This window comes from Stegodyphus dumicola, chromosome 2 (genome assembly GCF_044657685.1).
Source record: "Stegodyphus dumicola isolate Sdum_Otavi_A_Nest chromosome 2, ASM4465768v1".
Lineage (NCBI taxonomy): Eukaryota > Metazoa > Arthropoda > Arachnida > Araneae > Eresidae > Stegodyphus > Stegodyphus dumicola.
The window spans coordinates 124817462-124833680 of record NC_140769.1 but is presented as its reverse complement, the minus strand read 5'-3'; the positions used below and the strand labels follow the sequence as shown (position 1 = coordinate 124833680).

General features: G+C 31.3%; 1 protein-coding gene across 2 annotated transcripts in view; it reads right to left on the bottom strand.

Annotated features, from left to right (window-relative positions):
* Window positions 1–16219, bottom strand: part of LOC118193323 (lachesin-like) — a 521719-nt gene that overhangs the window by 175201 nt on the left and 330299 nt on the right. For both annotated transcript variants that reach the window (XM_085811101.1, XM_085811102.1), the window contains one exon: window positions 8002–8209. In XM_085811101.1, coding sequence (XP_085667227.1) covers window positions 8002–8209 — 208 coding nt within the window. The remainder of the gene's footprint in view (window positions 1–8001; window positions 8210–16219) is intronic.

Below are 16219 nucleotides of genomic sequence, written 5' to 3'. Positions count from 1 at the left end.
GGTAGAAAAAACATATAAATTTACCTTTTTTGCCATGTTTTAAATTTCCGTTTCCCGTGATTTACTTCCAGCTAAATGCATGTACACCATTGCGGGGGAAAAAAGACAGTTTTGTATCTCCCATTCTATTGGGCCCACTGACGAAATTTAATTTTCGTTTTTCATGTCTCGAAAACGCGACTTATATTAGAGGATATATAGTAGATTTATATATATCGCTATTCTAGCATTCTAACTTTTGACTCAAAATCAGACTTTTTCTGAAATAAAATATCAATTTTTTTCCATATTCCGATTCTAAAACTCAAATTATGCCTAGATATTAAATTTTGTAATTTTTGGTGAAAATTTTGGGGAGAAATTTAAAAATTTATCTTGGCGGATTTTTCACTTTGCGCCAGGAATAATTAACTTGGCGATCTTCTTAATTTTTAATAACCTACTTGCTTTCCTTATTTTTCATTGACGCCCGAGAGGAAAATAATTCATCGTTCATTCTCTCCAATAATTTTAACAAAATGCGTAAACCACACTTTCGTTATTATCACTTATATTAAACACGTCAAATTTCAAAACTCGCCAAAATGTAATTTCACGTATAACATTAGGCTTAGCCGCTCTAACAAAACTTTAAAATTGATGATAATTCTACATCTATTGAATGCAGATTAACTAAAGGCATAAACACCTTAACCGGTAGATAAGAACAAAATAATTCAATCATTTTTGAAAGCAAAAAATACACAATTTAAAAACATATAAAAATAAAATACTGAGCTCAAGAAGCTGAGCAACAGAGAAGGTTCAAATATATACATATATATATATTACTTTAATTACTTTAATTTTTTGCAATTTTCACACAAAATATCTTTCACTTAATTTTTTTTAACAATTTTCACAATTTTTCAACAGAACACACATTTCAAATTACAAACAGTTTACATTTTTTTCACATACCACTTCACTTTAATTTCCTTCAAGCAAACATACATCTCTTGATTGGTTCAGTTACTTACCTCCCTAAATAATTGATATTACTACCTTTAGGATTTTTAATTTAATTTAATTAATATTAATATTTACAAAAAAATTTTTACTGTAACAAAGATAGCAGCTTGACACTCAACTTTACCTACATAAGCGCCATCTATATAATTTGAAGAACACACTTACTTCTCTTTCACAACACTTTTGCAGACCCCAACACTCATATAGTAGGTAAGTTAGAATTAAAACTTACTATTTACTTGCTTTAAGTATTTTTTTTTTAAAAAATTTTTATGTAGTATCTAAGTTTTTCTAAATATGAAATTATTTTTAAATATATATTAATTTTAAAAATTGTGAATCAGTTCTTTTTGTTTCTTTTTGTTTTTTATTTCTTATTGGTTTATATGGATTATGTATAGTTCTTTTATAGTTTCTTTTTATTGATATGCATATTCGTGTAGGGGAAGTTTCTGTAGACAAGGATTTCAAAAATATATTGGTTTCTAGATTTTTTATTATTTAATAAAAAATTAATTTTTAAAAAATTTAATTTTCTAAGAAAAAGTTTAATTCTTGACTTTACTTGCTTGTTTCTCAAAAGACTTTATTAGTATTTTCCTTTTTGAACTTTAATTTATTAATGTTAATACTTAAATGTTAATTTTTAAGAGTACCACTTTATTGGAATTACTTTTGGTTTTGACTTTTACCCTTGCCTGCGTGAATGACGAAACACGAATTGAATGATTGGAGAGTTAGGTTTGGAGGCAACTTCCCCTTGATGAGTCTGTCTCCTGCCTACTCTACGATCATTCACATATGCATTTTTAAAAAAAATTGTTTAATTTAATTTTAATTTATTAAATTAGTAGATTTATTTTCATGGATAGATTTTACACTTGATTTACTTATGCTTCTGAATTTAAATGATATTGTAGATTAGTTCGAGAATTAAATCTTTTACATGTTTGCATATTTTAAAATTATTTTAAATTATTTTGTTTTTTTTTCCTTTTTTAGAATTTAAATTTGCTTTTCTACTTTTTTACTTTTATACGTATTTGTTTAGAATTTAAATTTGTTTAAATATATATATATATATATATATATATGTGTGTGTGTGTGTGTGTGTGGCCCGGATAATTGCAACCAAACAGGGAGGTGCACAACTACATGTTGTACCAGTCATATATACAAAATTGCAACGTTCTGAAGATAATCGCTTTTGAGTTATGCGAGATACATACATACGTGCCGACGTCACCAAATAATCTCTTTTAAATCCATGTTAAATCAATTTTATAATCCTTTTGGTAAAACATCTGATAAGAATACCACATGACTTCCTTATATTCATTTTACTCATTTTTTTCTTGCATTTAATTTAAACTTATTGGATTGAATTAAATCTACTTCGTCGATAGCGCATAAACCACTAATGCACTCTTTAAATTCACGATATTTGTTTACCATAGCGACACTCTGCTGCTAAGTTAACTTAACAGCGTCACATTTCCTCTCAGAATGTACAAAATTTTTATCATCTGAAGAATTATCTAATCGTTCCCATATGTTCTATACAAATGCTATATTAAATCTAAAACGATGTATAAAAGAAATTAAGCAAACAAAAAAATGAACAGTTTTTCACAGACGATTCAATGTTTCTCTTTCAATTAATTCAGTTCTCACTTCACGACAAGGCAAAAATACATAAAAACTCAAAATATCTATATTAAAAATTACCAAGCAAATCATAAACTCTTAGTTCCTCGAATAAATTCCAGAATGGATTAAGCGTGGTTTAATTCGGAATAATAAAAGAAGGCGTTATCTTTGTTTTTGTGAAACATAGTTTCTCTAAATTGGCAAGAAATCCACTATTCTGCTAAGTTTCAAATGTAAACAAACATGGCCGCCATAGGAAAAATAATTAGGCTTAGCGGCACTTGAGCAACTTTTAAATTGTTGATAATTCTACAAATATTGCATGCAGATTTACTAAAGGTATAAAAACTTTAATCGGAAGGTAAGAACAACATAATTCAAAAATGGACAATTTAGAAACATGTAAGAATAAAGAAACTAAGGTAACAGTGTGGATGTTTATATATATATATATACATATATATATATAATATAAAAAAATACGATGGCTTTGCTCTTTTCGAACCAGCAATCTTTAATTAATTTTCTGCAATTCAGCATCTCCCCTTAGACCATTACCTTCTAGAACATTCGCACCTATTACATAACCTCGTCATATAAATGCTGCGTCATAAGTTTTTCTACATTTTTCTAGAAGCTACTCTGTTACATAACCTTTCATATAAATGCTGCGTCATAAGTTCTCTTACACAGATGCCTTCTCGCCTTCGTTCTGCTAACGCTTCCGCTATGCTCCTCTTTCTTTGTTAGAACGTTATTATGTATTAAAGTCAGTCGTATCTAATAGTTCAATTACTGAATAAGTTATTTGATTAACTCCATCTGGAAAAAGTCATCTGCTCTAAATTAAAATAAAGATATGCTTGTTATGTAAGATAAATTATATGAATCAGAATTATAATATAACTATAAACATTAATTCTTCTTCTCTATTCTAAAATCATAATAACTTCTCTGCATTGCGTCATTTCTAGATCAGTCTATGATGACGTAATAATTTGGAACTGAAACTGCCGTTGTAAATCAAAACTTTTCTCTTCGGATGCTTCCATCTTTCATAACTACGCACTTCAGCTTTTGCTCTCTACTGTGCTAAGATATAATTTCGCTGGCTTGCTTTCTATCTCAACAATATCAAAAATGTAAATCTTCTGTGGAAAGGCACGACTAGAGTGCCAAGTGATTGTGGCCACAAATATCAGTTGAAAATAAAAATGGAATTAAAACTGCCTCGACTGCCAAGTTCTTTAGATCAACGATCTACAGTGTTCCGTCTTTTCTTTTTGCTTTTATTATGATAATTATATATACATATATTTACATAATTTTGTTGCGGCCGATTGCAACCAAAATACGACGGGCACATCTGCATGTTATAGCAGTCCTATATATAAAATTTCAACATTCTGAAGCTACTCGTTGTTGAGTTATGCGAGATACGTACGCATAGATGCCACGAAAAATTCTCTTCAGAATACATTTTAATTAAGTTTCATAACTTTTTTTGGGAAAAAGAGTCCTTACGTACAGACGTCACGCAGAAACATGGTTAAATTGCATTCGATAGAGGTGTAACTGAATATTTTCGTTGAAATATGGTACCTGGAATATTTCATGGTTACAATACTTCGTACAAGGAACGAAAAGCGACGGTTTGAGTGTTATATAAAATCTGAAAGCTTTCAGAATATATTTTTTTTTAATTGTATGTATTTATTGATTTACTTTTTTGGCATAAGGAAGATGAAAAGCGCCGTGCAAACGATTATCTGTTATAAGCTTGGATTAATTATTTTATTACTAATACAAAACACAATATTTAAATTTATAATCTAACAAAATTTATACTTCAGTAATTTCATCAAGGTTGACTTACGAGGTATTTAGTATGCTTTTTTTCGTCTTCTATTCTATTTTTTTGTATTATCTTCTGCTTTTTCTTCAGCTATTATACAAATGCTTGAGAAACAATAGCAAATTGCAGAGTTATCTCAAACGGATCACTAAATTTCTCTAGGAGAAAGTACCGCATAAAGTCATCAATTGCATGTCGTCCACGACAAAGTCTTTCTTTCACAACAGTGATTTACCGCCATTTTTACGAGACAAAAATAAAATACCAAAAATAATATATATACATTTTACTTCTTAGAACTGATTACAGAGCTTTGGCTCTGTTCTGGCGCCTGTATTATCGATCAGTATAGTCTAGTATACACATTAGATAACCTTCGCAAAAATAATGAAGGTTACCATTAATAATCAGTCTCAGGAGACAAGTTATCAGTTCAAGCACAATAACGCCTGTCGAACGCGGCAATTGTGATTGTACCTCAGAAGAAATATGGTGGTGACAGGGCAGTGGCTTCTAAATCATTCCGCAGTATCATTTAAAAGAAATTTGAAATGAGTTCTTCAAGCAGGAATATTTATCCTCTTGTCGAACTTTACAGTTTAAATCCACTTTCATTTTTCAAATAGAAATCTGTTCATGAGTTTTTTACACTTGATATCCAGCTTAGAATTGATGATTAGACAATGTTACCGTATTGTTTACTTTAAAACCAGCCAGACCTCGAGAGTCTAGAGAATCGAATAAGCGAAAGCGTGAAACTTTAGGAATAAGAATAACAGAGTTAAAAACTACAATAAATTCCACTTAAAATTTTTATACACATTTTCTGATTTGCCGATAAGATTGAACATGCTTCAAACGAAATTAAATAACATTAAAAAAAGTTTAAACAAAGGTGGTTGAATTGAAATATGATTCAAAATTTGCACAACAATGAGCAGCTAATTTTATAAAGCAAATCAACTCATGAAGTCATTTTCAGTGTACACAATGATCCTCGCAAAAACATTGTTAAAAATTTTTAAACAATAATGCACAAATAATACATGTGCACAGTACTTTTGTAGAGACATTAAGTACTTTTGGAAGCAGGCAAAATGAAAAATTAGCAAACACCTTCTCCGGGAATCGAACCACGGACCTCTGAGATACCGGCCCAGTGAGCAGAACCACTACACCACAAATGCACGTTAGGAAAGTGGGAGAAATACCTTATATACTCCCCTTTTAAAGGGCCACTGGGGTTTTTAGAGGACTCAATAGCCAAATCCTGGGTGTGGAGTGTCATCATCCACAACCACTTTAGCTCGGGCGCCACCGTAGAGACATTAGGATTTTTGGAAGACGGAGAGATGAAACATTAGCAATGCCTTCACCGGGAATCGAACCACAGACCTCTGAAATACCGGCCCAGCGTGCAGAACCACTGCACCGCGAAGGCACGCTAGGAAATTGGGAGAAATACCTTATACTTTAAACTAAATGCAGACTTTGTAACATGAATCTCGCCCTTGTTTTAACTAAATAATACATTGCGACCCAATCAGCGAACATTCACTTTTCCCCGCAATTAGGGGAAAATGTGATGCTTTGACGTTACGGGAAGAAGGAGGGAAAATGAGAATTCCTTTGACCTTGATCAGCTGACTGCGTCCACGGCACACCTATTCGCCTTTTCTAATATAAGATCACCAATATCAGTAAACATAATAAATTCTGGTGATAATCTGGCTTAGACATATGTATTAAGAATGGCGAACGTCTGTCTTCTTAGCCTATGTGGTCAATAATAATATGTTTTCGGTTTCTAATTCACTATTTATTATATGTTTTATTTAGTTAAAACATTAATACTATCTCATATATGAATACGTGCGTAAAGGCTTTAAAACGTTATAATTGAAATATTATAAATATGATTACATGCGTCTACGTTTAGATTCCAGATAACCTTAAGTTTTCATGTCTCTGCTAAAACTCTTCTCAAGGTATTTCATGCACTTAATTCTAAGACAGTAACGCAGATATGTATGCTGTAAAATAGTTATTAAATCAACATGATTTAATTAAAACTTTAAGAAACTAGAACCTTCGCAGTGCAATAGGAAAACGATGCAGTACATTAATGTAAGTGTGAAGTACATTGGGAAATATATTCTTCATTGGTTTCCTAAAATGCCTCAGTTAAGCAGTAGTTACATAAAGTGCCCTTTTATTGTCTCACTTTCTACTTAGATAATTGCATATCTCATAATTATCATCTGCTCTTTAAAGGTAAGGCCACGGAAGAATGATATCCGCTGCTTTAAGTGAAAACAGATGATTCTTAATGCACTGTGAACAAGACTAGCAAATTTTCGCTTCCATTTAACAGTCTGTGAAAACAAAACTTCAAATCTTCAAATAATTTTGAGATGTTCTTAGAATAAAGGAGAAATACTTTAGAGAAACTTAATTAAACCCGGTGTAATAACATTTCTTAAAGATTAAATATCTTTTTAATTTATGGCCTTAAATTTCATGAAATTATCTAAAACAGAAATCTTCTTTAATATTATGTAATACATAAGATACTAGGTACCAGATTCTTATGACAAACAACATTTCTAGTTCTTGCTCGTTTCGTTAAATTTAGAATAGGAAAATGTAAGTATTGTAGGTACAGTGAAACCTCGAGATACGAGTTGGATGCTGAAACCTCGAGATAATTCGTTTCAGCATTGAGCTCGTATAGCGAATTTCTCGTATCTAGAAACAAATTTCCTCATTAAATATAATAGAAATCCAGTTAATCCGTTCCACAGCCACAAAAATATCCACATAAAAATCACATTTTCTAATAAATAACACCGGTAAATAATATAACCGTAGTGTGCTTTTATGATAGAGGCTTCCGACAGCTTCTAAACATCTTCTAGGAGTTTTGGACGGTACTTGGAAGTAACGATAACTCCTTTGGTTACATCAAGTTTCTTAATTTCTTCCTGCTTCTTAACAATAGTGCAGATCGTCGATGTCGAAAGGTAATTCTTCGCCAATTCCGACACCACGCTTAAGTTTATTTATGATTTCTTTCTTAATTTCAACAGCCATGACTTCCTTATTTTTCTTTGCAGCACTATGCACCGTCTTGTAACAACAATCTTCTTGGAAAGCATCGTGAAATAATTGTTTTCACGTTAAATGTAATAAACAATTCACTCACAAGCGCACAAACACATAGATCAGAGAACACCGAGTGATCTGACGAGGAGATTTCTCGAGTCGAGCCGGTTCGGGAAATGGCGCCACGCATGCCAACAGCCTGGCTCGTTGCTCGAGTCAATGCTCGTACTTTCGCTCATACTTTCCTCGTATCTCGAATTTCTCGTATATAGAGGTGCTCATATCTCGAAGTTTCACTGTGTATGTTATCCTTAAATATCTGTTTTTTTTTTTTTTAATTTAATACATTCATCAGACATTTAAATATTCTTTGCACTTACCAACCACGTCCAAATAGCCTATCTGACTCAGCATTGGGACTGTATTTACTTGGCACATATACCCGCCGCGGTCTGCTTCTTGCACGTTGTTGATGTGTAAAACCCAGTTTCTGTTGTCGCTGTGGCTTAAGGTGATCCTATAGTTACGAGATATCACATGACGATGGATTGTAAGGATAGTCTTCGTCTCAACTCGCAACCACGCCACCTGATGGGTAACAATGCAATAATCATTAATATATACAAAACTAAACTATATTAATGATACACATATACATATATACATAAAGGCTTCAAAGATAAATTGAAATTGTCATCATAATTTGCCAAAACTGTACACATGCAGAACAAAGCTCATTTTTATGCGTTGCTATGGAAACAATTTCAATTTGGAAGTCTTAGGAAGTACATCGTTACAAATTCTAAGACTAAAGTGAAACAAAATGGTGGGATAATTCGAAATTCTGAAGATTGGAGTACCTAGAATAGAAGGAATTTTGTTGTTTACAACGACAGTCAAATAGTGTCAGCATTCCAGACATTCTCGTTGTGTCAAAGATTTAATAGATTCTGATCACAAACCTAAAGCCCATCGACATCAGTCACATAAAATATTGTGGCTGAATGTAATCATATGAATCTTAATGAATCTTAATAAAAGCAGAGTGTGATATACTGAGAAGCTGAAGCTGAAGTTGATGCGTGGATGGACAAAAGTTTCCTAACGATGAATAGGGTTAAACAGTAAGTGGCTTCATGTCTGAAAAAATAAAATTTTCAAAGAGATTAGAGTGCTTAATTGAAAAATTAGACAAGTGCTCACAAAAATTTTGATGAAAAAATTCGAGACGGGTCCTTTTTGTATTGCAATAGAGTTATGACACAGTAGAATTTGCTTTACCTACCATAATCAAGTGCACACCTACCACGACCAAATGTAGCTTACCATTTAAGCCCGTCTCGTATTTATAAACCAAAATAACAACATTACATTTACAATGTTTCATGAAGGGAAACAATTACTAACAGCAAAGAAACATCAGTATATACAAAAGTAAAGACATCATATTTCATATGAAATCAAAGTAAACTGTGAATATACAATATCAATACTGAGAAATGGTACCATGAAGGAAAAATATGCATAAAATTAAGTATTAAAAAGATATTTAAACTTAAATAAAATAATGATTTTTTAAAGAATATTAGTTCGTTTACTATTATTAATCAGTGTAATATGTTTAAAATGCAACAAATAAAATCTTCAAAAGTTGCTTTTTGCGATAGATGAATTAGAATCTGCTATAAACAGCGCAGTTTTAGTTCTGTATTAGAATAAGATTTAGAACTAAATTTAAAGATCTCATGTGGACACCACATGATTTCCTCGTACAGCCTATTAATAATTATGCACATTTTCTACTGCATGTTATTTAAACTTATTCTAACTTATCCGATTCCTCAAGGTAAGCTCGAAATTGCAAATTAATTATTCCGAAAATTTTTTGTCGTACGGGCGTCAAACTTCTTATAATTTTATTTTTCTGTAACGTTTATAAAACTTTCCCAAATATAAGTATACCGAGAGACAGCATTAACAGTTAAATTTCGTTATTTGTCCAAAATAAATTTCTTTTGAAATTACCAGAACATGAATATTTTTGTCATTTAAAGCAATTCTGTAAGTGGAAGTATATGACTACGACCAACGATTCTGAAAATAATATCCTCCTAAGGACTTTTAAGTCGAGCCAGGGGAGTGAGTATATACCCATATATATATATATATATATATATATATAATTTATCAAGCAAAGCAGTAATAACAATTTTTGAAAAAACCAATTTTGGTCAAGAAAACATCTTGCGCAATATGCTGCAAAATAAGTAAAAAATAAAAATTTTAGAAAGCTCGCCTAAAAGTTACCAAGAGCTGCTGCTCCAAAAGGTTTAAGACGTTTTCAAAAATTAATACACATGAAAAGCAAATCATTAGACATGTAAAACATAAATACAATAAAATTAAAAAACAGAAAAAGTTAAAAAGTAAGCGGAAAATGGTAAATCAGCCCAATTCGACATTCAAACAGGCTTTTCAAGGGAAATTTCATTTATTTGAACGTCGAATCAAGCTAACCCCATTACGCGTTTCGCCGAAACAGACAATTGAAACTTTTTCGCTAAAACATTTTTTTGATATATATATATATATATATATATATATATATATATATACACGATATTTACACTGTGTTTGCATATATATCCATATATATATGTGTATAGAGACACACATTTGATACTGGCGACTGCAACAAAAATGAGAGAGGCATAACTAGATGTTATAGCAGTCCCATGTACAAAATTTCAACTTTACGTACATACGTACAGGAGTCACAGAAAATTCCATTTTACAATCCGTTTTGGAAAAAAAAAAAAGAGTCCTTTATTCTGTCGGCACTCAGAGACGTCACACGTATAAGTAGTTGATATTATGTCAGGGACAAATTGGATGTTTCCGTTGATATATGATACCCGAAAGTTTTCGAGAGTACAATACCTCTTTTCGTTTGTACAAGGAAGTAAAAAATAATCTCAAAGAAAAAAATCCCTTGCAGGTAGTCCTGCCCGAATCGAAATTTCTCACTTCGTCTTAAAATAAATAGAAACAATCAATAATCTCAAATTCATGGTAAAATAGTAAATAAAATTTCCCAGAAGGGTTATTAAAATAGCATTAACAAAATCTAAAACAATGGAAAAAAGACAATGAGAGTGTTTACGCAGTCTATAATACGAAGAGATTTGTTAAAATCAGATGATATAGGAATTATGTCGAGTTGCATATAAAATAAAATCCTTTTTGTGATGCAAACTGTTTTCTTTACTGAAAATTATAAAATGTGTTCCAGTCGGGAAATATTACTTAGACATTTTAAAGTGAAAATAAGGAAAAGAAAGAAAGATGGAGACGGTAACTTTCAGTACAACATTGCATTATATATGAAGTGAATAACTGAAACAGCCCTATTTATTACTAAAGCCAAAAGAGGAGAAAAGCTTATTTATATGTCTACTTTTATACACATATAGGATCAATACTGTTAAGTTATTGATTGCATTTGGTCTAATTTAATTATGTTAAACGTCTTGGCTTTCAATAAGCCAAGACAGCATTAAAAGTTATTACAGTTATTAACATCTTTTTTTCGAAAATTTACCTTTAAAAAATGTTTTTCACAGTAAACATTTTACTTTAATTATAAGCTTTTTGCCATCCAGACAATATAGTAGGGGATACTGCAAGTAACCCGCGTTCGGATCTCGTAGAAGAAGGCATGGATGTAAAATTGTCGATCCTTTCACAGTAGGTAACAGTGACTGCCTATTAGGTGCCTCCATAAATAAAATGACCACCGCTAGCTATCAGTCCCTTACAGAGTCTCGATTTAGTGTATGCTTCCCAAAAATGTGAGACTCTACAAATAAATTAACAAAAACATCGCATGCTTATATGAGCTTTGTCCGTAAAGGACTATTATTTTCGTTTTACGATTTTGCGTTGCATCGCTATAAATGGCGAATCACTTTTCAAACTGTTACCACCAAATTTTAGAGTCCTGCATTGATCAAGAGATGAAGCAACGTCAGTTTTCATTTTGTTCCGGCTTCCCCTCCCCGTCGGCAATTCAGTTTTAGCCGATTGCTGCTTTTCTTGCTGTTGTATACGTGAACATACGACGGAGGACGTGGGCACCATCCCTCTACCAATTGGTTAATTGGTATAGCGCCACGTCCACCTTTATCTAGAGTTTGGCCAGAATAATTATTTGCAATACAGGGCCAAACAAGGGCATAATGATACATTTGGATGCACATTTTACAGAGTTTTTGAACACAGATTACATTGAAAATTTAAGTACATTTCGTTACATTTTACATACATTATATACAAATTTAAGACATTTGTATATGTATACGTGGACATTTCATTAGTGGTATATAAGAATCCTATGATAGTCATTCATTATGGACTGATGCTCTACAAATAGGCTGGCATGTACACCACTTGAATTCCTTGTACGGCCTGTTTAATTATACACATTTCTGCTGCATTTTATTTATACTTGTTTCCTCGAATTTCATTAGACACATCATTTTCATTCAAGTTCTGATTCCTCGACAAGGCAAAAATAAATAAATTCTCAAAACAACTTCATTAAAAATTATAAACTAACACAAAAAATAAAACACCAAATACAGTTAAAAGAGTGTGAAAAAAACAATTTTTTTGCAATTGCAATTAGTTTCTACGCCAAAACATGCAATTCGGCCAACGTGCAAGAACACAGATTTTTCGGTACCCAAATGCTAAAGTTTACTTTTGGTTCCACTCGGAAAAACATGAACTGAAACTGATTACACCAACTGAAATTGGTGCAGAAACTCATTTATTTCACTATTCTACTAAGAGTTTCAAATGTAAATAAATGGCGGCTTCGTTAAATCTAGTATTACTTAAACAACTTTAAGTTGTTGCTAATTCTATAACTATTGCATGCAGATTAAAATAACAAAAAAAACCTTAACAGGAACATTAATACAACAAAATTTAATAACTTTTAAAGCAAAAAATTCAAAATTTAGCAACATATAAGAATGAAAAAAACTGAGTTAATTGCGTAACTAAGTTGATACACACACACACACACACATATATAAGCATATATATATATATATATATATAGTAAAGTTGTAAGAACAATACAAAAAAGATCAATTTTGGTCAAAAATGTTTGCGCAATGTGCTGCAAAATTAAGGAAATGAGAAGATAAAATGTTGTTAGCTCGCCAAAATGTTACCAAAAGCTATATTTTCGGAAATTTTAACACAGTATTAAAAAACTAATCAATTGAATGAGGTAAAATAGGCTATTCGCGAAATAAAAAGTAAATTATAAAATACAGTAAAATACTAATCGATGGAACAAGTTAAAGGCAAAAAATAAAACACAGTAAAATATAAATCGATGGAACAAAATGAAGGCAAAATATATATATATGTGAACTGAAAATTAAAAATTAAAAAGCGGGAAATTGTAAATTAGCCCAATTCGAGGTCCATTCTGACTTTTCAAGGGAAATTTCTGAATGAACATCGAACTAACTCCATTACGCGTTTCGCTGAAACAGACAATTGAAACTTTGCGTTGCAAAAATTTTTTAATTAATTAAATAAACTGTCCAAAAAAAAATTTTTAGTCTCAATTCTCTGTTCCAATTTCCCGATGCGTCCGCATAAATTGACACATTAAGGCGTAAAAAATGTAAATGCAATTTCGATGTACAGCAGTAATAAAAATAAAAATAAATAGCGGTATTCTATTAGTCAAAATATACAATAACGTACAGGCTGGACCTCCAAGCTTAAGGAATTAAAACTTTATAAACGAATCTGAAATTAAATTTAAAGGAATAAGGAAAAAATAAAACAACCTACAGCGTGGATCTTGCTAGGACCAAGAAAAAAAAAAAAAAAAAAAAAAAAACTTTTATAGAAGTATTAAAAAAGAGACCTGTAGCAATGCTGTCTTCTCTGGTGAGGAGGAAACCAAAAAAGGGTTGTATTTCCCCTCCGCGCTTTTCATCGCTCTCCAACTTGTCGTGTGACGTAGGAAGGGGAAAACAATGTCACTGGGCAATAGCCAATGTCAAGAGACTGTCCGTTGGCGGGAACCTGCCTAAAGCCAATGGGGGGAAAGACGTGGAAAATGTTCAAAATGAGTCTGTCAAGTAGTTTTAAGAAGAAGGACTGGGGCAAAAGTGAAAATGGCTAATTCAGCTAAAAAATTATCTAAAGTGGCCTCTAAAGTAAGAGAAAAATTGAAAAAATAGTAATTTATTAACGAAAGTCGTAATTCTTCAAGCTAGAGGGCGATCAAGCTTCACGAAACGAAAAGGCCCGTTTGTTAATAATAGCAGTAGAATTGGCCCTAATATTTAGTAAGTAAGTAATTTAAAACTATTTAAAAATAGTATTAAAAGTATTGTGCCAAATTTTTTGGAGGAATGAAAACGTAGTGACAAGAATTATCTGTGCATTTATACATTAGATTTTCAGAATAAGCCATCCACTTTATACCGTCCCATTGGGCTTTAAGTATCAAATATCATTATCTAACTGAAAAAATCTAAAAATTGGTAAGGCTAATGCCAGCTTTTTTAAGTTATTTTTAATTACTTTTTGAGGAATTAGGTTATTTTTGAAGATTGTCACGAAGTATAGTATTTCTTCTTGAAGGTGTTTTGCTGTATTGCAAATTCTTTTAATTCTAAGTAGCTGTGAATAAATTGTGTTGAGGATGACTCTTTTAGAAATATTTGAATTCCAGTTGGTTAATTTGAGTGTTGAAAAATTGAATTCTCTCTATATACATATATATGCTTTTTGTGTGACCGATTGCAACTAAAAAGGGAGGGGCACAACTACATGTTATAGCAGCCTCATATACGAATATCAAGTCTCATATACAAATATCAACGTTCTGAGACGACTCGTTTTTTGTTTTCAATCCATTTTGGGAAAATGCATTCTTTATTCTGTCCGTTAGTACAGACGTCCGGCAAAAATATCGTTCAAATGAATTCGGGTAGCCATGATATTTGCTTATTTTTTAAATTTATACATTTTATTATCAAGTAAATAATTTACATATTTTTCCAACTTATATTATTAAGATATAATTTATTCTCAAAAGCACAATTTTACAGTGTGCAGCTGATCAAATTCTAAACTTCCAACTCTCCTGATGCAAAGAATACAGATGATTCAGAAATAGAAATGAGATTCTCAGTTCGTAAAAGATGAGAATTTCTATTTAGAAAATGAAACAGTGAGGTAAAAGGAATAATTTATACTAATGATAAATGCGAATAATAAAAGATTCAAATCATATTATTTTACAAGTATGAAATATGTTGTGTTATCACACCTAGTTTACTTTTTTTCCTTAGTATACAGTAGTATTTATTATATAACACATGATTTTTTTACTATGCTGTTTGTATGAAACAAACTAAAGAAAAATTTATCTTAATTTCCACTTTTTTTTTTTTATTTATTCCCTTAACGTAAAGAGTTTTATAAATAACAAACTTTTTTATAAATTATTCCTTAAATGTAAACAAGGGGAAAACTTATAAGACTTTTCCCCTTGTTTACATTTTAAGGAATAATTTTGTCTCAATATCAGAACTTTTTCCTATGCCTTCAGTCAAGCTTTCGGCTGTGTTTACACAAAAATAGTTTTAAAATAAAGTTTAAATAAACTTTTCTTAAAAATTTACACATGCACATTTTCCTGTACCTCAAACTTACATTTTAAATAAAACGCATGTATACCTACAGACTTGTCAAAGTGAAACAGATCGTGCATTTATGGCACAGAATTTCCGAATTCCATCTAGTCACTAATCTTTTCCATAAACCCTGAGGGAACATGTTTAAAGATGTTTTTTTCCCCTCCCTTTATTTGATAAATTGTTCAGTTTCGTTTAGCTTGCTGCATCCTTAAAGTCATTAAGTGTTTTTACAAGATCCTCTTCGTACACAAAAGAAATTATGCAAACATTCTATTTTTTGCAAGTGTTCTTTGATATACGCAAATTAAATTGCATTTTTTTTTTTTTTTTTTTTTTTTTTTTTTTTTTGCTTCTTAAATTTACTAAGCTGAAGCGTAATAATTATTTAAATTAAAATTTATATTGCGAAGAATAAAACTATGCTTGCTCGCATGATTAATTACCTAAGCATCTTAAAAAGTGCCCGGGAATGTATATTTGAAATTAAAGAACAGATTTCTAGCAAATCGTATATCAGTTGTCATAGAAGACGGGAAAAAAATGGTGTTCACAGACGTCCACATCTGCATAAACTGAGTCTACAAAACTTTAACAGCTACCTAACTTAATTTTTTGTAGAATATATTTATCTACATATGCTATACTAATATTAAGTATGCAGGGATACATTATTATATGAGGTTATTTTCTCCCTCCTATCTGCATGCCTTCGTGGTGTAACGGTAGCACACTCGGCGTGTATTCGTGAGGTTTAGGGTGGAGTCCCGATAACGGCATTGCACATTTTTCAGGACTTTGTCTTTAAAATAACGTAATGACTCTATAAAGTGTAAACACAAATTTTAACTAAACATAC